We start from the raw sequence: 24,324 nt of genomic DNA on the forward strand, positions 1-24,324 counted from the left end.
AGCAATACATTGCAAATAATATACTGTTTGTGTGTGAGACAAATCCTAGCCAACACATTGAAAGTAATATATTGTAAATATATCTGTGTATGTGTATGTGACTCTGGGATATAGTTATTAAATTACAATAGAATTGTTTTAGAAATAACTTTTAGAAACTGTTTGATCCTCTTAATGGGACACCTGATGGTTTTATCATCTAAAAAGACATTGCCTCATTGTTATTTGAGTTTAAAAATTCACAAAGCTCTCTTTTTGTCCAGTCGGTAATTAAATGGCCTCTGTAATTATCTTGCCAGTGTAGTTGCTGGCGGTTCTTTGGCATACTGTGGATCCATGTGAAATTCATCACTCACAGCAGCTTCTGTGTATCCATGTTATACAGGGCACATCTGCAACACTCCCATCACTCAGAGCTGCAAGAATGTGAACGCAACAAAGAAGACCTTGAGCACTCGTAAAATCAAGGTATTCGTTCTCTCACATTCATCAGTGCTATTCTCAGCCCTCAGGAATGTGCATATTACCTTTGAACATTACAGGTGAGCTTTGTTTATCACAGATAGTTGTGCAGAAATTTCCAGAGTTGTCAATTAAGAGAGCCCAACAGTTCAGTTCCTTCTGGAAAGATTCAGGAGGGAGTGTAATAAAAAAAACAACAACAACAAAACAAAAAAAAAAACAAGATAATTATAATAATTTGCTATTAGAAATCAAAATAGATCATTTCGACATCAGTTGATCCAGATCCCAGAGTGTTTCTCAGATGCATTAAGGAAAACAGTACTCACACACACACACATGTATCACATACATTATGCTAATGAGTGATTCCTTTAAGGTGTTAATTGTATAGATGTACTGTATGTATTCATGATATTAATTTTGGTTTGTGCAAACATCTGTGTTGTGTTTTGAAAATGCAAAGCTCTGATTTTTTAGAACATATGAACTGTGATTAACATTAAACATTTGGTACTATGCAAATAAGCTGTAATTATATTACTAAATATTTACTATGCTTTCTAGTATTTGTTTTTTTAGGGTTATTGTAGACTTTACTGAAATGTTATGCTATTTTTTTTTTCATAGAATACTACATATACAGATAAAAATAGATTGTACTTCTCAGTTTCTGTCAAATTCCATGTGAAAATTGACTTCTAAATGAACAAGACCTGTGTTTATTAAATGTCCTCCGTGTCTTCTGCAGTGTTTCTATCATTTCTGGGACAGCAGCAACTGCAGCACCGTCTGATCCAGTGCAGTAGCCTCAATCTCCGTGAAGATGGCCCAGCCACGCTCCCTCTCTGGGATTCTCCTGTCGCCCCCTCCTCCCTGTCCTCACTCAGGACATTTAGAGAAATGTCCACCATTCCACTGACACTTTCCACCTGTTCTGTCGTCACTCTCGGAGTTCTTCCAAACTGCTCTTCATCTCCTTCCAATATCAGCGTTTGCACCGCTCTGTCCGTAACTCGTCTAAATCTGTCCATTCTTAGCGCTGCATCACTGACGAGGCGCTCCATCATCTCCAGGTGCTGTGTACTTGTTTCTGTCTCTTTGCTCTTCAATCGATTGATCTCAATCAGCATACACTCCCTCAACAGAAGTACTTCCTTCTCCTTTTCCATGAGCTTGAGTTTGTCAGTTTCTCTCTCACGCCAGAGGGCTTCATTATATCTTTCGATCTCAGCTTTCCGTAGCTCCAACTCGATTTTTTCTCTTTGCATGCCTAGTCTTTCCAGTTCTTTTCTCTGAATGTCTTGTAATCTATTCTCTAGTTCACCTTTCATTTCCTGTATTCTCCTTTTCATTGTATCTATATCTTCATACTGTGGTAGAGCATCTCTTTCTTGGTCTTCAGTTTGTGTCTCTTGGGTTCTCCTCTGCTTAATGTCTTCTGTATGTTCTTGAATGTATTCCGAAGTCTCTACCACTTCTTGGTCTTCTAGTTGGCTCTGAATAACAGTTTCCTGTTGAGTCCTCACAGTCCTCTTCATCTGTCTTTGTATGTCAGTCTCTATATGTTGCAGTTCTCTTCTTTTGTGTTCACAGCTTTGTGTGAGATGCTCAATTTCCAATGTAAGTCTCAAGATCTCGGCTTGAACCTTCTCCAAACTGTTCCTCCTCCGCTCAAGACTCTCCATGATCACTGACTGTTCTTCTTCAGCAGTTCTACATTCATTCCTTACTTTATGTAGGTCTTCCTTTGCCTTCTCCAGCTCAAGAAGGCCAGTTTGTGTGGTCTTAATTTTATTCTCCATTTCATCACGTTGCCTCTGTAATTCAACTCGCTTGTTGTTTAGCTCGTCTTGGTCTAGGATCGTGTCATCCATTAGCTGGAGAACTTCTCCCTCAGTTTTAGATGTTTGTGCCTCTGTTTTTCCATCTGTTTTGACCCTATCAGTGTCAATCAGTTCCAGACTGCTGTCTCTGTCTGTCTTTTTCTCTTCTTTAGTGTCTTGTACTTGTTCCAATGCTGATTTAAATGTGATTTTTTCAGCATGCCCGTCTCTTCTAAATCTGGAAGTATCATCTGTTTCTCTCTGGATTTTTAGTCTCTCTTGTTCATTTTGCTTTTGTCGAAGCAACTCATATTCAACCTCTTCCTTCTGTTTTTCCATTGCAGCTATAGTCTTTTCCAGTTGTCCCATCTTTCCCATGAACGTTTCCATGATACTCTCTATTTCCTTATTTTTCTCATCAAGGGCTTTTGATAAGTACTCCTTGTCTTGTGTAAGTTGTAGTAGTTTTTCTTCATTTCTTGACCTCTCCTTCATGGCTTCTTCCATATTTCTCTCAAAGTCATCCGTCCTCCTTTGAATGTCACTTTTAGCCTGTTCCAGTTCATCTTTTTCCTTTTTCATCATTGTCTTCATTCTTTCTAAATCTTCCATTTCTTTACTTAAAGATTCCTTTATTTCTTGCACCTCAGATGTGTGCGTGTCCTCTAACTTTGTCACAGTTGGTTGTTTTGTCTTTGTTGCAGCTGTTTCTTCTTTTAATTCCTTTTGTCCGCTATCATCTGTTTTCTTAATGTCATCCATAGACGTTTGGGTTTCAGCATCTGTTGAGATGGCTTTCAGTTGATATATCTGGGTTTCATCTGCTTTTTGTTTTTGTAGTGGTTCTTCCTCTCTTAGGACATCAGCATCCCTCTTTGAGTGCTCTTCTGTTTTCATCTCTCCTGGTAAGTAATGCATTTCTGCTTCCTTTCTCTTTACTTGAATCTCCAAGTTTAATGTCTCCAGTTCGGATAATTTTCTATTTATATGCTTTTTGAGATTATGCAGTTCCTCTATTGTTCTCATTTTTTCTTCTGTAATGCGTTCCATGTCCTCTTTTTCTTTCTGTATCATGTCTTTATCTAGTTGCAGCAAAGTTCTCCCATGTTGTACTCTTTGTTTGCTGACTTCAATCTCTTCCTTCAGTCTGTTTAAATCAGTTCTCTCCATTTCAATATGACGTTTTTCACTATCGATGCTCTTTTTGCTGTTTTCAATCTCTGCTCTGTCCTTTTGAATATCATTATTAAGCTTTTTAAACTCGTCTCGTTCTGTCTGTATATTTTCATTGAGGATGAGCATTTCCTTCTTTAAAGCATCGATCTCTTCTCTTTCCTTTCCGAGATGTTCCTTTTCCCTCTTTGTATCTGTTGTGATTTTCTCAAGCTCATCGGTCTGTTGCACTGCATCAACCTTGATTTTATCAAGAACATTCTTCTGGTCTTCATATGTTTTTATATTTTCTTGCAGTTGATGTTTCTCTTGTTCCAGATGAGTTTTCATGCTCTCTAGATCATTTCTAATTTTTCTGTTTTCAGCAATCAAGTCATCAGCCTCCTGCTGATCCATTTCCAGCTGCTTTTTCTCAGCCATCACAATGTTTCTAAGATTATCCATATGTTTTCTTTGTGTGTCAAGTTCTCTTTCTTTGTTTTTCAGTGCATCTTCTTTAAGTCTTATTTCATTCTGTGTATTTGCCAATGTGTCTCTCTGCTGTGTTATGTCAGTAATCATCTGCTCCAAGGTCAGCCTCTCTTTGTGCAGTTCTTGCATTGTCAAGTCATTCTTTTCTCTTTGTTTTTCAAGATCTTCTCTTTGCATGTCATTCACTTCTTTGCTCTTCTCCATGTTCTCTTTTTGAGTCTGAAGAAGCAATAATTCAGATTCCAGAAGCTTTGCCTGTCTTTCAATTTCAGCACGCGCAGTACTGAGCTCTTCTTCCTTTCTTCTCATGTCGTCCAGACTCTCTTGAGTGTCCTCTTTGTCTTTAATGATTTCAGAGGTGGTTTGCTCTGTTTTTCTCATTTCCTCATTAAGTTTTCCAGCCTTTCTTTGTAAATCAGACTTGATTTCCTCCAGGGAGTCTTTTTCTTTTTGAATATTTAGTTTGTCCATGTTCATCTTCTCTATGTCACTGTCCAGTTGAGATCTTTTATTTTCCATTTCATTCATCAAGTGCTTCAACATCTTCTTGTCTTCTTCAATGCTCTCTTTCTCCAACTGCAGCTCAGTTTTTAGTTGATCTATTTCATGTTTTTCCATTGACAATCTGTCCAACATGTCTTTCTTCTCTTCCTCAATTTCATTTCTCAGTTGCTTCAGGTCCTCCATCTCACTCTTGGTGGTTTTCATCTCTCGTTTTTCTTGTTGTACTTTAGCTTTCTCTCTGTCAAGTTCACTTTTCTCTCTTTCTAAGATGTTCTTTAGCTCTTCTGCCTCATTTTTCTGTTTCTGTATATCTGCTTCCCAGAGAGTTACTTTCTCCCTCTTGTTTTCTATTTCGGTGGTTTTCCTTTCTAGCTCAACATTCATCTTCTCCAAAGCCTTTCTTTCGGTTTGCATGTCATTCTCTTTGATTTCAATCTCCTCTTGCTGTTTTCTGATTATTTTCTCTAGTTCTTTGCTTCTAGTTTGTATTTCTGCATTCATCCTGTCAATTTGTTCCCTCTCTTTTGCCAACACAACCTTGGCATTTTCTATGTCCTCTAGCTGTCTTTGAATCTCCGCTTCTGCATGCTCCTCTTTTCTTTTGTTTTCTTCTGCTAATATATCCATCTCTTCTCTGTCTTTTTGTTGTTTAATTACTAAAGCATTTAGATTTTCCCTGTCTTTTTGTATGTCCTGCATAACTTTCTCTAGAGCATTTGTCTTGTCTTGAATCTCGGTTCTTGTGTCTTGTAATTTTTGTTTTTCAAGCTCTATTTCTTGTTTTTGGTCATCTAACTGGGTTTGCATCTTTTCGATATGTTCCATCTCTCTGTTAATTCTCTCTTTGGTGCTTTCAACATCTTCTTTCTCTTTCAGTATTTGATTTTTCAGATGTGTGATCTCTTCTCTCTCAATTTTCAAGATTTGCCTGTCCTCTTCATCATGTCTAGTCCTTTCAGTGGCTACCTGTGTCTCATCCCACTTCCTTTCTGAAGCTTCCTCAGTGTATTCCAGTTGTTGTTCTTGTTTGTATATTTTAAACCTCTGCTGTTCTAGCTCACTTTTCTCCATAGTCACTTTCTCCAGAGTTTTCTTCTCTCTCGCCTCCATCTGGAACTTTTGAAGAGCTTCTAATTCCTTAAACGTAATATTTAATTCATTCACCAAATCCTGTAATCTTGTCTCCAGTTCTATTTTTTCTCTTTCTAGTATCTGACAATTGCTTTCCATCTCTGTTTTTTCCCTGATCAAATTCTCATTCATCTGTTCCAGGTCATTTTTCTGTCTCTTGGTTTCTTTGAGGATTGCTTCAACCTTTATCATTTCATCTTGTAAGTTCTTGCCACTGTCCGTGTCCCCTATTTCTGTAGTCATTTGTAGCATTTCAGCTTTCTTGTGCTCAAGCTCACTCTTCTCTCTTTTTATAGTGTCCCTCATGGTTTCAATTTCTCTATGCTTGTTCTGGAGGTCAGCTTTCATCCTTTCTATTTCTTCTTTCTCTTCTTTCAGTGAGCCCATAACATTGTGGATTTCATCATATTGCACTTCTGCATCTGTTTTTTGTGGTGTTTCTTTCTGCAAGTCTGTTTGCATTTGCATTTGCTCCCGTTCTTGTTTTTCTCTTTCACAGTCTTTTCGTATTTTCTGAATTTCTCCTCTTTCAATGTCAATTTCAATCTTCATTTTTTCAAGTTCCGCTCTCCTCTGCTGAAGCTCTTGATTTTCACTCTCTTTCATGGTCTTCTGTTCATCTAGCTCTTTTTGTTTCAGTTCTTCAATGTGCTTAATTTCAACTTGCTTTGTTTTAATTTCCTCCTCAATCCGTTTAATCTCTTTAATCCATTTATTTGTCTCATTCATAATAATTTTGAACTCTTCTTGTTCTTTGGACAGTTGGGCTGCTATTTTTTCTACCCTTTCCTTCTCTTTAAGAATGTCCGCCAAAAGGCTCTCAGTGTCCTCTGCTTTCCTTAACCTTGATTCCAGCTCATCTTTTTCAGTCTTTATGTTTTGTTGCATAAGCTGAAACTCCTCTTTTTGTGTCTCCAGATCGACTCTCATTCTATTTAGGTCATTTCTTTCTGAGTTCAACATTGTCTGACACATCTTAATTTCCATTTGCTCCCTCTGCAGCCCACCGTGTATTTTTTCAACTTCATCCCTCTCCTTTTGTAGTGCCTCTTTTTGGTTCCGTATTTCCTCCATGTGTCTTTTTATAGTCTCCTCTCTTTCTGGAAGAATGTCAGTGAACTCATGTTCCTCCATTCCTTTGGTGTCCTCCATGTCACGTCTTTTTCTTTTTATCTCTGTATTGATGAAGTCCAACTCCTCTTGTCTCTGTTTGATCTCATCTGTGATGGTTTCCATTTCTCTCTTCTTTTCTTGAAGTTGAACTTCCATGTTTTCTATTCTCTCCTGTTTGCTCTTGCTCTCCATTACAATATTTTTCATGTCCATCTCTATTTTTTCTAGAGTCATTTCTAACTCAGATCTTTCATTTTCCATATTCTGTCTGCATATCTCCATCTCTTCATATTGTTTCTCAAGAGTAGCTCTATATTTCTCTAGATCGTTCTTCTCTTTGTCAATGTCTTGTCTTATTTTCTTTATCTCATTCTGATCTCTCTGTAAAATAAGTCTTGTATTCTCTAGTTCTCTTCTCTCAGTCTTCAGCATCTCAGTAAGGCCATCAGTTTCATCTTTACCGAACTCCAACTTTACTACCATGGATGGATCTGGTACATATTTATATTCTCCTGTCAGTGTAATGTCCTCTTGGCTTGCCTCCATTTTGGTTTCTTCAACTCTCATTTTGAGCTCCATGTCCTCCTCCATTCTCTCTAGTTCATCTTCCTTCCTTTCTTTTATGAAAGTTGTATATTCCTTATGAATGTCTGTGTGTTCCTCAATCTCTTCTTGAGGGGCTGAAAAGTCACCTACATTTATGTCATCTAGATCAGATGTTTGTGTTGCAGAACTAATCAAAATGACTTCCGGCATCTGTGTTGGTTCTTTATTTTTCATCTCTTCCAGTGCCTCTCTCTGATGTTCAAAGATTTTTTTGTTTCTTTCAAGTTCCTCCCTTTCCCTCTGAATCTCAGACAAGAGTCTGACTTCATCTGTTTGTATCTGTTTTGCTTGAGAGACTATTTCTTTTCTCTTCTGTTCTTTTTTTTCTAGTTGGTGGGTCTGCACTTTCATGGTCTTTATTTCATCAGCCTGTCTCTTGATTTCAGCCTTGGACTGCTCCAGATCTTTTCTCTCATCTTGCACTTTTTGCATTTCCAGTTTGATTTCCTCCTCTTGATTATTCAGTTTGGCTTTTGTTTGCTCAATTTCCTTCTTTAGGCGCTCTATCATGTCCTTGTTCCTTTCAGTTTCTTTTTGCTCCATCAATACCTTGGCCATCAGTTGATCAAGTTCCTCTCTTTCCATCTTTGCTTTTACTCTCATCTCCTCCATTTGTTGTCTGTGCATTTTGGATTCATTTCTCATGTTCTCCAGATCTTTCCTCTCCTCATTCATAGCTCTTAAACTCTCCTCTAGTCTCTGTTGCTGTTGATTCATTTCAGTCTTTTCAGTTTGTAACTCATATTTGATTTCTTCCATTTCATCTCTTTGTTTCTGTATTTCCTTCTGAAGAACTTCCAGCTCATTCCACTTCTTCTTCATGTCCTCTTTTTCTTTATCCAGTTCATCTCTCTGTCTTAGGATTTCGTCAGCCTTCTGCTCAAGAAGCTGTTTCTTGTCAGCCATTGATATTTTACTCATCTCTTCTTTTTCTCTTTGTTTTGTCATGTGCATCTCCAGATCATCAGCTCGTCTCTGTAACTCTTCTCTTTCCTTTTTGATGCTATTTCTCTCTTTTTCCAAAATATCTTTCTTGGTCTCAATCTCTTGATTTTCATGTGATATATAAAACATGATTTTCTCTAGCTCATTCCTTCTCCTGTTTGTTTCTTCTATGATACTTTCATATTCCTTGTTGGCCTGTTTAAGTTTTTCTTCCATTTCTGTTTTTTCACTTTCCTTTCTGGTGTCCTCCAGAATGTTCCTCATGAACTCAGTCTTTGACTGCTCATACTCATCAATTTTCTGTTGTAATTGTGTCCATTTATGATTTATTTCTTCTCTTTCTTGTTCTAGAAGGTCTCTGTATTTATTCAACTCTTGTTTTTGTTCATTTTTATCTGTACTCATCTTTTCCAGATCCTCTTTTTGCCTCTTTGTTTCTTCAATGACGCTCTTAATTTCTTCTTTGTCCTTTTGTATATGAGCTTCCATTTCCTTCAGTGTTTCTCTCTCCGTCTTTATTTCCTCTTCCATGTGTCTGATTCGTTCACTTTCATTTTGCAGTTCATTCTTTCTTTGAGCCAGAAGATCTTTTTCATCAGTTATCTTTTGTCTGTCACATTCAAGTTCCTCTTTCTGGAGTTTAATACCATTTTTCTGTTCTTCCACCTCATCCATTAATTTCTGTACATTTTCTTTGCTCTTCTCAATGTCACATTTTTCTAAATCAGTTTCTTTTATTTTCTGGTCAAGTGCTGATCTCTCTAGTTGGATTGCCTCTCTCATGTCTTCTTCCATTTGCTGTCTTAGTGTCATTATTTCAGACCTCATCTTCTCCAGGTCTTTTCTTTCCTGTTCAATCATCTTCCTGTCATCATCCATATTCTTCTGCTCTTGATCTACTTCAGTTATTTCTCTGTCTACTTCACTCTTTATCTCATCAAGCTCTTCTGTCTCCATCTTTGCTTTTACTCTCATTTCTTCTTTAGTCTTTAACTCCAGGATCTCAGCTTTGGTCTCTTCTAGACTTTTTCTTTCTTCCATCTTCTTCTGTTCTGTTATATCCTCTTTCTTCTGTTTTGTGACTTGAGCATCAAATTCATCAATTCTCTGTTGTAATTGTGTCCATTTATGATTTATTTCTTCTCTTTCTTGTTCTAGAAGGTCTCTGCAGTTCTTCAGCTCTTGTTTTTGTTCATTTATATCTGTGCTCATCTTTTCCAGATCTTCTTTTTGTCTCTTTGTTTCTTCAATGACACTCTCAATTTCTTCTTTGTCCTTTTGTAGACGAGCTTCTGTTTCCTTCAGTGTTTCTCTCTCCTTCTTCATTTCCTCCTCCATGAATAGGATTCGTTCACTTTCATTTTGCAATTCAGTCTTTCTTTGAGCCAGAAGATCTTTTTCATCAGTGATCTTTTGTTTTTCAAGCTCAAGTTCTTCTTTCTGGATTTTAATGTCATGTCTCAGTTCCTCCAACTCATCCATTGATTTTTGAATTATTTCCTTGTTCTTTTCAATTTTGTCCCTTTCTAGATCAATCTCTTGTTTTTTCTGGTCAAGTGCTGATCTCTCTAGTTGGATTGCCTCTCTCATGTCTTCTTCCATCTGCTGTCTTTGTGTCATTATTTCAGACCTCATCTTCTCCAGGTCTTTTCTTTCCTGTTCAATCATCTTCCTGTTATCATCAATTTTCTTCTGCTCGTGATCTATTTCAGTTTTTTCTCTTTCCAGTTCACTCTTTATCTCATCAAGTTCTTCTCTCTCCATCTTTGCTTTTACTTTAATTTCTTCGCCTTTCTCTCTTTCTTTCATAATCTGTTCTTGCAGTGTGTTGAACTCTTGTGTTTTTAGGTTTATATCATGATGTTCCTGCTCAACTTTAGTCTTCAGCTCTAGGATCTCAGCTTTGTTTTTTTCTAGACTTTTTCTTTCTTCTTCCATCTTCTTCTGTTCTGTTATATCCTCTTCCTTCTGTTTTCTGACTTGATCATCAAATTCATCAATTCTCTGTTGTAACTGTGTCCATCTCTTATTTATTTCTTCTCTTTCTTGTTCTAGAAGGTCTCTGTATTTATTCAACTCTTGTTTTTGCTTATTTGTGTCTGTGCTCATCTTTCCCAGATCCTCTTTTTGCCTCTTTGTTTCTTCAATGACGCTCTTAATTTCTTCTTTGTCCTTTTGTAAATGAGCTTCCATTTCCTTCAGTGTTTCTCTCTCCTTCTTTATTTCCTCTTCCATGTGTCTGATTCGTTCACTTTCATTTTGCAGTTCATTCTTTCTTTGAGCCAGAAGATCTTTTTCATCAGTGATCTTTTGTCTGTCTCGTTCAAGTTCCTCTTTCTGGAGTTTAATACCATTTTTCTGTTCTTTCACCTCATCCATTAATTTCTGTACATTTTCTTTGCTCTTCTCAATGTCACATTTTTCTAAATCAGTTTCTTTTATTTTTTGGTCAAGTGCTGATCTCTCTAGTTGGATTGCCTCTCTCATGTCTTCTTCCATTTGCTGTCTTAGTGTCATTATTTCAGACCTCATCCTCTCCAGGTCTTTCCTTTCCTGTTCAATCATCTTCCTGTCATCATCCACGTTCTTCTGCTCATGATCTACTTCAGTTATTTCTCTGTCTACTTCACTCTTTATCTCATCAAGCTCTTCTCTCTCCATCTTTGCTTTTACTCTCATTTCTTCTTTAGTCTTTAACTCCAGGATCTCAGCTTTGGACTCTTCTAGACTTTTTCTTTCTTCCATCTTTTTCTGTTCTGTTATATCCTCTTCCTTCTGTTTTGTGACTTGAGCATCAAATTCATCAATTCTCTGTTGTAATTGTGTCCATTTATGATTTATTTCTTCTCTTTCTTGTTCTAGAAGGTCTCTGCAGTTCTTCAGCTCTTGTTTTTGTTCATTTATATCTGTGCTCATCTTTTCCAGATCTTCTTTTCGTCTCTTTGTTTCTTCGATGACACTCTTAATTTCTTCTTTGTCCTTTTGTAGACGAGCTTCTGTTTCCTTCAGTGTTTCTCTCTCCTTCTTCATTTCCTCCTCCATGAATAGGATTCGTTCACTTTCATTTTGCAGTTCAGTCTTTCTTTGAGCCAGAAGATCTTTTTCATCAGTGATCTTTTGTTTTTCAAGCTCAAGTTCTTCTTTCTGGATTTTAATGTCATGTCTCAGTTTCTCCAACTCATCCATTGATTTTTGAATTATTTCCTTGTTCTTTTCAATTTTGTCCTTTTCTAGATCAATCTCTTGTGTTTTCTGGTCAAGTGCAGATCTCTCTAGTTGGATTGCCTCTCTCATGTCTTCTTCCATCTGCTGTCTTTGTGTCATTATTTCAGACCTCATCTTCTCCAGGTCTTTTCTTTCCTGCTCAATCATCTTCCTGTCATCATCCATTTTCTTCTGCTCATGATCTATTTCAGTTTTTTCTCTTTCCAGTTCACTCTTTATCTCATCAAGTTCTTCTCTCTCCATCTTTGCTTTTACTTTAATTTCTTCGCCTTTCTCTCTTTCTTTCATAATCTGTTCTTGTAGTGTGTTGAACTCTTGTGTTTTTAGGTTTATATCATGATGTTCCTGCTCAACTTTAGTCTTCAGCTCCAGGATCTCAGCTTTGGTTTCTTCTAGACTTTTTCTTTCTTCTTCCATCTTCTTCTGTTCTGTTATATCCTCTTCCTTCTGTTTTCTGACTTGATCATCAAATTCATCAATTCTCTGTTGTAACTGTGTCCATCTCTGATTTATTTCTTCTCTTTCTTGTTCTAGAAGGTCTCTGTATTTATTCAACTCTTGTTTTTGCTTATTTGTGTCTGTGCTCATCTTTCCCAGATCCTCTTTTTGCCTCTTTGTTTCTTCAATGATGCTCTTAATTTCTTCTTTGTACTTTTGTAGATGAGCTTCCATTTCCTTCAGTGTTTCTCTCTTCATCTTCATTTCCTCTTCCATGTGTCTGATTCGTTCACTCTCATTTTGCAGTTCATTCTTTTCATCAGTGATCTTTTGTCTGTCACGTTCAAGTTCCTCTTTCTGGAGTTTAAAACAATTTTTCTGTTCTTCCACCTCATCCATTAATTTCTGTACATTTTCTTTGCTCTTCTCAATGTCACATTTTTCTAAATCAGTCTCTTTTGTTTTGTTGTCAAGTTCTGATCTCTCTTCTTCCATTTGCTGTCTTAGTGTCATTATTTCAGACCTCATCTTCTCCAGGTCTTTTCTTTCCTGTTCAATCATCTTCCTGTCATCATCCATTTTCTTCTGCTCATGATCTATTTCAGTTTTCTCTCTCTTCAGTTCACTCTTTATCTGATCAAGTTCTTCTCTCTCCATCTTTGCTTTTCCTGTCATTTCGTCTTTCTCTCTCTCTTTCATAAGCTGTTCTTGCAGTGTGTTTAACTCTTGTGTTTTTAGGTTTATATCATGATGTTCCTGCTCAGCTTTAGTCTTTAGCTCCAGGATCTCAGCTTTGGTCTCTTCTAGACTTTTTCTTTCTTCTTGCATCTTCTTCTGTTTTGTTATATCCTCGTCCTTCTGTTTTCTGACTTGAGCATCAAATTCATCAATTCTCTGTTGAAACTGTGTCCATCTCTGATTTATTTCTTCTCTTTCTTGTTCTAGAAGGTCTCTGAATTTATTCAACTCTTGTTTTTGTTTATTTATATCTGTACTCATCTTTTCCAGATCCTCTTTTTGCCTCTTTGTTTCTTCAATGACACTCTTAATTTCTTCTTTGTCATTTTGTAGATGAGCTTCCATTTCCTTCAGTGTTTCTCTCTCCGTCTTTATTTCCTCTTCCATGTGTCTGATTCGTTCACTTTCATTTTGCAGTTCCTTCTTTCTTTGAGCCAGAAGATCTTTTTCATCAATGATCTTTTGTTTTTCAAGCTCAAGTTCCTCTTTCTGGAGTTTAATACCATTTTTCTGTTCTTCCACCTCATCCATTAATTTCTGTACATTTTCTTTGCTCTTCTCAATGCCACATTTTTCTAAATCAGTTTCTTTTATTTTCTGGTCAAGTGCTGATCTCTCTAGTTGGATTGCCTCTCTCATGTCTTCTTCCATCTGCTGTCTTTGTGTCATTATTTCAGACCTCATCTTCTCCAGGTCTTTTCTTTCCTGTTCAATCATCTTCCTGTCATCATCCATATTCTTCTGCTCTTGATCTACTTCAGTTATTTCTCTGTCTACTTCACTCTTTATCTGATCAAGCTCTTCTCTCTCCATCTTTGCTTTTACTCTCATTTCTTCTTTAGTCTTTAACTCCAGGATCTCAGCTTTGGTCTCTCCTAGACTTTTTCTTTTTTCCATCTTTTTCTGTTCTGTTATATCCTCTTCCTTCTGTTTTGTGACTTGAGCATCAAATTCATCAATTCTTTGTTGTAATTGTGTCCATTTATGATTTATTTCTTCTCTTTCTTGTTCTAGAAGGTCTCTGCAGTTCTTCAGCTCTTGTTTTTGTTCATTTATATCTGTGCTCATCTTTTCCAGATCTTCTTTTCGTCTCTTTGTTTCTTCGATGACACTCTTAATTTCTTCTTTGTCCTTTTGTAGACGAGCTTCTGTTTCCTTCAGTGTTTCTCTCTCCTTCTTCATTTCCTCCTCCATGAATAGGATTCGTTCACTTTCATTTTGCAGTTCAGTCTTTCTTTGAGCCAGAAGATCTTTTTCATCAGTGATCTTTTGTTTTTCAAGCTCAAGTTCTTCTTTCTGGATTTTAATGTCATGTCTCAGTTCCTCCAACTCATCCATTGATTTTTGAATTATTTCCTTGTTCTTTTCAATTTTGTCCCTTTCTAGATCAATCTCTTGTGTTTTCTGGTCAAGTGCAGATCTCTCTAGTTGGATTGCCTCTCTCATGTCTTCTTCCATCTGCTGTCTTTGTGTCATTATTTCAGACCTCATCTTCTCCAGGTCTTTTCTTTCCTGCTCAATCATCTTCCTGTCATCATCCATTTTCTTCTGCTCATGATCTATTTCAGTTTTTTCTCTTTCCAGTTCACTCTTTATCTCATCAAGTTCTTCTCTCTCCATCTTTGCTTTTACTTTAATTTCTTCGCCTTTCTCTCTTTCTTTCATAATCTGTTCTTGCAGTGTGTTGAACTCTTGTGTTTTTAGGTTTATATCATGATGTTCCTGCTCAACTTTAGTCTTCAGCTCCAGGATCTCAGCTTTGGTTTCTTCTAGACTTTTTCTTTCTTCTTCCATCTTCTTCTGTTCTCTTATATCATCTTCCTTCTGTTTTCTGACTTGATCATCAAATTCATCAATTCTCTGTTGTAATTGTGTCCATCTCTGATTTATTTCTTCTCTTTCTTGTTCTAGAAGGTCTCTGCAGTTCTTGAGCTCTTGTTTTTGTTCATTTAAATCCGTGTCCATCTTTTCTAGATCTTCTTTTTGTGTCTTTGTTTCTTCAATGACACTCTTAATTTCTTCTTTGTCCTTTTGTAGATGAGCTTCCATTTCCTTCAGTGTTTCTCTCTCCGTCTTTATTTCCTCTTCCATGTGTCTGATTCGTTCACTTTCATTTTGCAGTTCATTCTTTTCATCAGTGATCTTTTGTCTGTCACGTTCAAGTTCCTCTTTCTGGAGTTTGATACAATTTCTCTGTTCTTCCACCTCATCCATTAATTTCTGTACATTTTCTTTGCTCTTCTCAATGTCACATTTTTCTAAATCAGTTTCTTTTATTTTCTGGTCAAGTGCTGATCTCTCTAGTTGGATTGCCTCTCTCATGTCTTCTTCCATTTGCTGTCTTAGTGTCATTATTTCAGACCTCATCTTCTCCAGGTCTTTTCTTTCCTGTTCAATCATCTTCCTGTCATCATCCATATTCTTCTGCTCTTGATCTACTTCAGTTATTTCTCTGTCTACTTCACTCTTTATCTCATCAAGCTCTTCTCTCTCCATCTTTGCTTTTACTCTCATTTCTTCTTTAGTCTTTAACTCCAGGGTCTCAGCTTTGGTCTCTTCTAGACTTTTTCTTTCTTCCATCTTCTTCTGTTCTGTTATATCCTCTTTCTTCTGTTTTGTGACTTGAGCATCAAATTCATAAATTCTCTGTTGTAATTGTGTCCATTTATGATTTATTTCTTCTCTTTCTTGTTCTAGAAGGTCTCTGCAGTTCTTCAGCTCTTGTTTTTGTTCATTTATATCTGTGCTCATCTTTTCCAGATCTTCTTTTCGTCTCTTTGTTTCTTCGATGACACTCTTAATTTCTTCTTTGTCCTTTTGTAGACGAGCTTCTGTTTCCTTCATTGTTTCTCTCTCCTTCTTCATTGCCTCCTCCATGAAAAGGATTCGTTCACTTTCATTTTGCAGTTCAGTCTTTCTTTGAGCCAGAAGATCTTTTTCATCAGTGATCTTTTGTTTTTCAAGCTCAAGTTCTTCTTTCTGGATTTTAATGTCATGTCTCAGTTCCTCCACCTCATCCATTAAATTTTTAATTATTTCTTTGTTCTTTTCAACTTTGTCCTTTTCTAGATCAATCTCTTGTGTTTTCTGGTCAAGTGCTGATCTCTCTAGTTGGATTGCCTCTCTCATGTCTTCTTCCATCTGCTGTCTTTGTGTCATTATTTCAGACCTCATCTTCTCCAGGTCTTTTCTTTCCTGCTCAATCATCTTCCTGTCATCATCCATTTTCTTCTGCTCATGATCTATTTCAGTTTTTTCTCTTTCCAGTTCACTCTTTATCTGATCAAGTTCTTCTCTCTCCATCTTTGCTTTTACTTTAATTTCTTCGCCTTTCTCTCTTTCTTTCATAATCTGTTCTTGCAGTGTGTTGAACTCTTGTGTTTTTAGGTTTATATCATGATGTTCCTGCTCAACTTTAGTCTTCAACTCCAGGATCTCAGCTTTGGTTTCTTCTAGACTTTTTCTTTCTTCTTCCATCTTCTTCTGTTCTGTTATATCCTCTTCCTTCTGTTTTCTGACTTGAGCATCAAATTCATCAATTCTCTGTTGTAACTGTGTCCATCTTTGATTTATTTCTTCTCTTTCTTGTTCTAGAAGGTCTCTGTATTTATTCAACTCTTGTTTTTGCTTATTTGTGTCTGTGCTCATCTTTCCCAGATCCTCTTTTTGCCTCTTTGTTTCTTCAATGATGCTCTTAATTTCTTCTTTGTCCTTTTGTAGATGAGCTTCCATTTCCTTCATTTCCTCTTCCATGTGTCTGATTCGTTCACTTTCATTTTGCAGTTCATTCTTTTCATCAGTGATCTTTTGTCTGTCACGTTCAAGTTCCTCTTTCTGGAGTTTAAAACAATTTTTCTGTTCTTCCACCTCATCCATTAATTTCTGTACATTTTCTTTGCTCTTCTCAATGTCACATTTTTCTAAATCAGTCTCTTTTGTTTTGTTGTCAAGTTCTGATCTCTCTTCTTCCATTTGCTGTCTTAGTGTCATTATTTCAGACCTCATCTTCTCCAGGTCTTTTCTTTCCTGTTCAATCATCTTCCTGTCATCATCCATTTTCTTCTGCTCATGATCTATTTCAGTTTTCTCTCTCTTCAGTTCACTCTTTATCTGATCAAGTTCTTCTCTCTCCATCTTTGCTTTTCCTGTCATTTCGTCTTTCTCTCTCTCTTTCATTAGCTGTTCTTGCAGTGTGTTTAACTCTTGTGTTTTTAGGTTTATGTCATGATGTTCCTGCTCAGCTTTAGTCTTTAGCTCCAAGATCTCAGCTTTGGTCTCTTCTAGACTTTTTCTTTCTTCTTGCATCTTCTTCTGTTTTGTTATATCCTCGTCCTTCTGTTTTCTGACTTGAGCATCAAATTCATCAATTCTCTGTTGAAACTGTGTCCATCTCTGATTTATTTTTTCTCTTTCTTGTTCTAGAAGGTCTCTGTATTTATTCAACTCTTGTTTTTGTTTATTTATATCTGTACTCATCTTTTCCAGATCCTCTTTTTGCCTCTTTGTTTCTTCAATGACACTCTTAATTTCTTCTTTGTCATTTTGTAGATGAGCTTCCATTTCCTTCAGTGTTTCTCTCTCCGTCTTTATTTCCTCTTCCATGTGTCTGATTCGTTCACTTTCATTTTGCAGTTCATTCTTTCTTTGAGCCAGAAGATCTTTTTCATCAGTGATCTTTTGTTTTTCAAGCTCAAGTTCCTCTTTCTGGAGTTTAATACCATTTTTCTGTTCTTCCACCTCATCCATTAATTTCTGTACATTTTCTTTGCTCTTCTCAATGCCACATTTTTCTAAATCAGTTTCTTTTATTTTCTGGTCAAGTGCTGATCTCTCTAGTTGGATTGCCTCTCTCATGTCTTCTTCCATCTGCTGTCTTTGTGTCATTATTTCAGACCTCATCTTCTCCAGGTCTTTTCTTTCCTGTTCAATCATCTTCCCTTCATCATCCATATTCTTCTGCTCTTGATCTACTTCAGTTATTTCTCTGTCTACTTCACTCTTTATCTGATCAAGCTCTTCTGTCTCCATCTTTGCTTTTACTCTCATTTCTTCTTTAGTCTTTAACTCCAGGATCTCAGCTTTGGTCTCTCCTAGACTTTTTCTTTTTTCCATCTTTTTCTGTTCTGTTATATCCTCTTCCTTCTGTTTTGTGACTTGAGCATCAAATTCATCAATTCTTTGTTGTAATTGTGTCCATTTATGATTTATTTCTTCTCTTTCTTGTTCTAGAAGGTCTCTGCAGTTCTTCAACTCTTGTTTTTGTTCATTTATATCTGTGCTCATCTTTTCATGATCTTCTTTTTGTCTCTTTGTTTCTTCAATGACACTCTCAATTTCTTCTTTGTCCTTTTGTAGACGAGCTTCTGTTTCCTTCAGTGTTTCTCTCTCCTTCTTCATTTCCTCCTCCATGAATAGGATTCGTTCACTTTCATTTTGCAGTTCAGTCTTTCTTTGAGCCAGAAGATCTTTTTCATCAGTGATCTTTTGTTTCTCAAGTTCAAGTTCGTCTTTCTGGATTTTAATATCATGTCTCAGTTCCTCCACCTCATCCATTAAATTTTTAATTATTTCTTTGTTCTTTTCAACTTTGTCCTTTTCTAGATCAATCTCTTGTGTTTTCTGGTCAAGTGCTGATCTCTCTAGTTGGATTGCCTCTCTCATGTCTTCTTCCATCTGCTGTCTTTGTGTCATTATTTCAGACCTCATCTTCTCCAGGTCTTTTCTTTCCTGTTCAATCATCTTCCTGTCATCATCCATTTTCTTCTGCTCATGATCTATTTCAGTTTTTTCTCTTTCCAGTTCACTCTTTATCTGATCAAGTTCTTCTCTCTCCATCTTTGCTTTTACTTTAATTTCTTCACCTTTCTCTCTTTCTTTCATAATCTGTTCTTGCAGTGTGTTTATCTCTTGTGTTTTTAGGTTTATATCATGATGTTCCTGCTCAACTTTAGTCATCAGCTCCAGGATCTCAGCTTTGGTTTCTTCTAGACTTTTTCTTTCTTCTTCCATCTTCTTCTGTTCTCTTATATCCTCTTCCTTCTGTTTTCTGACTTGAGCATCAAATTCATCAATTCTCTGTTGTAATTGTGTCCATCTCTGATTTATTTCTTCTCTTTCTTGTTCTAGAAGGTCTCTGCAGTTCTTGAGCTCTTGTTTTTGTTCATTTAAATCCGTGTCCATCTTTTCTAGATCTTCTTTTTGTCTCTTTGTTTCTTCAATGACACTCTCAATTTCTTCTTTGTCCTTTTTTAGATGAGCTTCTATTTCCTTCAGTGTTTCTCTCTCCTTCTTTATTTCCTCCTCCATGAATCTGATTCGTTCACTCTCATTTTGCAGTTCAGTCTTTCTTTGAGCCAGAAAATGTTTTTCATCAGTGATCTTTTGTCTCTCAAGTTTAGTTTCCTCTTTTTGAAGTTTTAGATCATTTCTCTGTTCCTCCACCTCATTCAATAGTTTTTTAACTATTTCTTTGTTCTTTTCAATTTCATCCTTTTCTAAACCAATCTCTTGTATTTTCTGGATCAGTTCTACTCTCTCTGCCTTGATTTCCTCTGTATCTTTCTCCATTTGTATTTTTTGCATCATCATTTCAGAATTAATCTTCTCCAGGTCTTTTCTTTTCTGTTCAGTAACTTTCCAGTCATTTACCATCTTCTGCTGCTTATGATCTAACTCAGTTTTTAACATTTCCAGCAGAGACTTCTCTGTCATAATCCTTTGTTCATTTTCAACTCTTTGTTTCAGGATTTCTGAATATAGTTGATCCAGTTCATCTTTCTTTTTCCAGATTTTATCTTTCTCCTTCTCAGTATCTTCCCGTTGTCTGAAGATGTCATTGCTGTTTTGTTGCAGAGTTTGTCTTTCTGCTTCCATTGCTGCCCATTCTTTCTCCATTTCTTCACTCTTCCTTCTCATTTCTTCTCTGATTTGGTCAAGTTCATCTTTCTCATTTTGGAGTTGGGCCTTCATTTTAGCAATCATCTCTTTGTCTGTCTGTATCTGTAATTGAACCTTCTTGTTGTTCACATCAATCTCTTCCTTCTCATCATTCATCCTCTTCTTTTCCAGGTTAAATTCTTCTTTTAGTGAATTCATAATGTCTTTATTTTTATTGAGTTCTTGTTTCTCTCTCTCAATCTCAGTCTTTAACTGCTCAAACTCTTTTCTCTCTTCTTTTAGTTTTTCTTTTTCAACTTGCATATATTCTTGCTGTACAGCTAGCTTAGCTTTCATGATGTCCATCTCTTCTCTTAGTTTATTTATCATGCTCTTGTTTCTTTCATTTTCTTGATTTAATTCACTAGTTTTGATCTTCACCTCCTCTTCCATTTGAAGTTTTTGAGACAGTTCCTTTTGCATCATATCAAGGTCATTTCTCTCATATCTCATTTCTCTCAGATTATCTTCCAGTGTTTGTTTTTGTTTGTTTATCTCAACAGCTCTCATCTCAAGAGTGGCTGTTTCACTCAAAACCTTGTTCATGCTTTCTTGTAGTTGCTCTTTTTCTTTCATAATCTGTTCTTGCAGTGTGTTTAACTCTTGTGTTTTTAGGTTTATATCATGATGTTCCTGCTCAACTTTAGTCTTCAGCTCCAGGATCTTGGCTTTGGTTTCTTTTAGACTTTGTCTTTCTTTTTCCATTTTCTTTTGTTCTGTTATATCCTCTTCCTTCTGTTTTCTGACTTGAGCATCAAATTCATCAATTCTCTGCTGTAATTGTGTCCATTTATTTTTCATTTCTTCTCTTTCTTGTTCTAAAAGGTCTCTGTATTTCCCCAGCTCTTGTTTTTGTTCATTTATATCTTTGCTCATTTTTCCCAGATCTTCTTTTTGTCTCCTGTTTTTTTCAATGACACTCTCAATTTCTTCTTTGTCCTTTTGTAGATAAGCTTCCATTTCCTTCAGTGTCTCTCTCTTCTTCTTTATTTCCTCCTCCATATATCTGATTCGTTCACTTTCATTTTGCAGTTCAGTCTTTACTTGAGCCAGAAGATCTTTTTCATCTGTGATCTTTTGTCTGTCAAGGCTAAGTTCTTCTTTCTGGAGATTAATACCATTTCTCTGTTCCTCCACCTCATCCATTACTTTCTGTAAAATTTCTTTGCTCTTGTCGATGTCACATTTTTCTAGATCAATTTCTGATCTCTTTTCTTTCATTTGTTGTTTTTGTGTCATTATTTCAGACCTCATGTTCTCCAGGTAATTTCTTTCCTGTTCAATCATCTTTCTGTCATCATCCATTTTTTTCTGCTCATGATTTATTTTTGTTTTCTCTCCTTCCAGTTCAACCTTTATCTGATCAAGTTCTTCTCTCTCCATCTTTGCTTTTACTCTCATATCTTCCTCCATTTGTTGTCTGTGCATTTCAGATTCATTCCGCATGTTCTCCAGATCTTTCCTCTCCTCATTCATGGCTCTTAAACTCTCCTCTAGTCTGTGTTTCTGTTGATTCATTTTAGTCTTTTCAGTCTGTAACTCACATTTGATTTCTTCTATTTCATCTCTTTGTTTTTCTGTTTCCTTCTGAAGAACCTCCAATTCTTTCCACTTCTTCAACATGTCCTCTTTTTCTTTCTCTAATTCATCTCTCTGTCTCAGGATTTCGCCAGCCTTCTGCTCAAGAAGCTTCTTCTCATCATCCATTGATCTTGTATTCATCTCTTCCCTTTCTCTGTGTTTTGACATTTGCAGCTTCAGGTCATCAGCTTGTCTCTGTAAATCCTCTCTTTCTATCTCAATGCATTTTCTCTCTTTTTCCAGAAGATTTTTCTTAATCTCAATCTTTTGATTTTGCTCTGCTATGTCATCAACAGTCTTTTCCAGTTCACTCTTCTTCCTCTTATTTTCTTCCATGGTATTGTCACACTGCTCCTTCATTACTTTAAGTTGGTCTTCCCTTATTTCCAGTTTTTCTCGCTCTCTTCTGATCTCTTCTAAGATGTTCGTCAGATTTTCAGCATCATTCTGCACCTCAGATTTTGTCTGGTAAACCAGTTTTCGCTCCTCTTGCAGTTTTTCTGCTTCAGTTTGGATCTCTTCTTGTTGTTCCACCAGCTTGGCTTTCATAATTTCCAGATCTTTCATTAATTTGTTAGTCATATCCCTGTTTTCACCAATGTCTTGTTTTTCTCTTTGTATTTCATCTCTCAGTTGTGCAAGTTCTCTTTCCTGCTTTGCATTTATCCTCATGTCCTCTTCCATCTGTTGTCTCTGAGCTTCTAGTTCAATCCTCATCTTATCCATTTCAAGTCTTTCTTCGTTCATCTCTCTTACACTTTGATCCAGTCTTTGCTGCTGCTCAGTAATGTATTTCTCTCTCTGTTCCAGTTCAGTCTTCTCCATTATCACTGTTTGTCTCATGGACTCTATTTCATCATTTATCTTGTTTATATCAGCTTTACATTTCTCAGTTTGTTCTCTCTCAGTGCAAAGCTCTCTCTCAGTCTGTTTCAGTCTTTCTCTCTCTTTCTCTAGCTCTTCTAATTGGGATTCAACCTCTTCTTTTTTCTGCTTCATTTCTAACTTTTCATTGTCTATTTCATGCCGGATCTTCTCAAGCAACTCAAAGTCCTTATTATTTTTTTGTTTATGCAATTCTATATCAACCTGCATCACTTCAAGGGCATGTTGTCTGTTATCGGTTTCCTCAAGAACATTATTTAAATGTTCTTGTTTAGTCTGAAGCTGAGCAGCGATTCCATCTGATTCCATGTTTCTCCTCTGTAATTCCTCTTCCTTTCTCTGTATTATTAGCTCTTTTTCCTCAAGAGCTTTTTGCTTGTCTTGGATGATTTGCCTTTGTAGTTCAGTTGACTGAATCTGGCTGCGTATCTCATCTTGCATTTGTTCAATCTTGTCTCTTTCTTTGTTGGTCATGTATTTTATGTTTTCCATTTCTTCTTTGGCTTTCTGTAGTTCTTTTGCTAAATTAGCAAGCTCTTGCTTTTCCTCCGTCATTTTTATGATGCTAAGCTCCAACATTTGTTTCTGCTGTTCAAGTTCAAACCTCTGTTGTTCCAGATTTTCTCTCTCTTTCTTATTTTCCTCCTTGGTTTGATAATTTTGTTGCTGCTGGTTGAGAACCTCAACCTGCCTTTCCTCAGTGTTTGATTGTTCCAAAAGAAGCTTTTTCTTCACAATCTCATTTTCATTCTGCTGGTTCTTTATCTCTGCTCTTAAAACTTCTAGTTTGTTTCTGAAAGTAATCAAGTTATTCCTCTCTTCCTCCATTTCTTGTTTTTCACAAAGAAGTTCATCCTTCATTTCCTTAAGGGCCAGCCTTTCCTTTTGTATCTCCTCAGTGTGATCCATAATTTGGTTTTTCAGGTCATTCTTTTCTTTGTCGATTTCTGTCTTTTCCTTTTCAAGCATTACTTTTGTTTTCTCAGTTTCTTGCCTTTGTCTCTCCATCTCCTTCATCATCATATCAAGGTCCCTCATTTTCAATTCAGTCTCTTCAGACAAACATTTAATTTCTTCTCTGTATTTATCTATTTGGATTTTCATTTCTCTTTCTTTCTCCTTTAGGTTAGTGTCTATTATATCTTTCATTTTGTCTGTCTGTCTCTGTATCTCAGCTTTAGTTTTTTCAAGGTCAGATTTAGCATCTTGAAGTTTTTGATTATCCTTTTCAATTTCTTCTTTTCTTCTGTCCAATTCAATCCTCATTTGTGATAATTCTTCCATTTCTTTATCGATCTTTTCTTTGCTACTTTCAATGTCCTCTCTAGTTTTTTGTAACTCACTGTGGAGTTTATCAGTTTCTTCCCTCTGTCTCTCTAATTGACTGATTTCTTCATCCACTCTTTGCTTTTCCCCCTCAATCTCCAACCAACATTTCTCTTGATCCTCCCTCTCCTTTTTGATAACATTTTGGATCTCCTTGGATTCTGCCCTTATCTGTTCGAGCACATTCTTCTCGTCTTGTACATTTAATTTTTCATGCCTTAAATTTTGTAGTTGTTTCTCCAGATCATTTTTCATATTTTCAACATCTTTCCTCTCTTGATCCATCCACTTTTTGCTTATTTCAATCTGCTCTTTTTCTTTCTCTACTTCTTCAATCATCTTTCTGTATTCATTGCGTTCTCTCTTTATTGTTTCACCCATTTTCATTATCTGCAGTCTCTCCTCATCAATTTCATCCTGCTTTCTTTCCATATTACTTTTAATCTCCAAGATTTCATCTTGAGTTTGTTTCAGCTGCTGCTGCTCTTTCTTAAAAGTTTGCTCTTTGTTTTCAAGCTCACTTTCCTTTCTTCGCAATTCTCCTTCAAGTGTAACCAGTTTCTGTCTTTCTGAATGTACAGTTTCCTTTTCTTTGTCAATATCACCCTTTTCCTTTAGAATGTCCATCTTAATTTGCTCTAGAGACTCTCTCTGGTTTTGAATCTCTTGTTTTGCTATCTCATCTTGTTCTTTCTGCTGTAAGGTTTTTCTCTCCAGGTCCTCTGTTTTTCTCACTAATTCTTCCATCTTAAGCTGCAAATGTGTCATTTCACTTTCATAAGCATCCCTGTCATTTTTCAGTTGTATCTTGTCATCTTGAAGTTCTGCACTCATTATGTTGAGATCTTTCTTTGTGGTCTCCATTTCTGTGATGATTTTCTTTATATCATCTTTTTGCAACTGAAGTTTTAGACTGAGGTCTGTCAATCTATCTCTTTCATGGTTTGCTTCCTGAATCAGTTTG

General features: G+C 36.4%; 1 protein-coding gene across 5 annotated transcripts in view; it reads right to left on the minus strand.

The window, feature by feature from the left end:
* The window catches only part of si:ch211-250g4.3 (nesprin-1), a 49,714-nt gene continuing 25,390 nt past the window's right edge, over positions 1–24,324 (minus strand). For 2 of the 5 annotated variants that reach the window (XM_067361779.1, XM_067361781.1), the window contains one exon: positions 1–24,324. This exon is cut by the window's right edge and continues 18,506 nt beyond it. In XM_067361779.1, the coding sequence (XP_067217880.1) occupies positions 1,188–24,324 (23,137 nt within the window). In that variant the 3' untranslated portion in view covers positions 1–1,187. The other 3 variants (XR_010891803.1, XR_010891802.1, XM_067361780.1) reach the window with 3 other exon arrangements.

Source organism: Chanodichthys erythropterus, chromosome 15 (genome assembly GCF_024489055.1).
Source record: "Chanodichthys erythropterus isolate Z2021 chromosome 15, ASM2448905v1, whole genome shotgun sequence".
Taxonomy (NCBI): Eukaryota; Metazoa; Chordata; class Actinopteri; order Cypriniformes; family Xenocyprididae; genus Chanodichthys; species Chanodichthys erythropterus.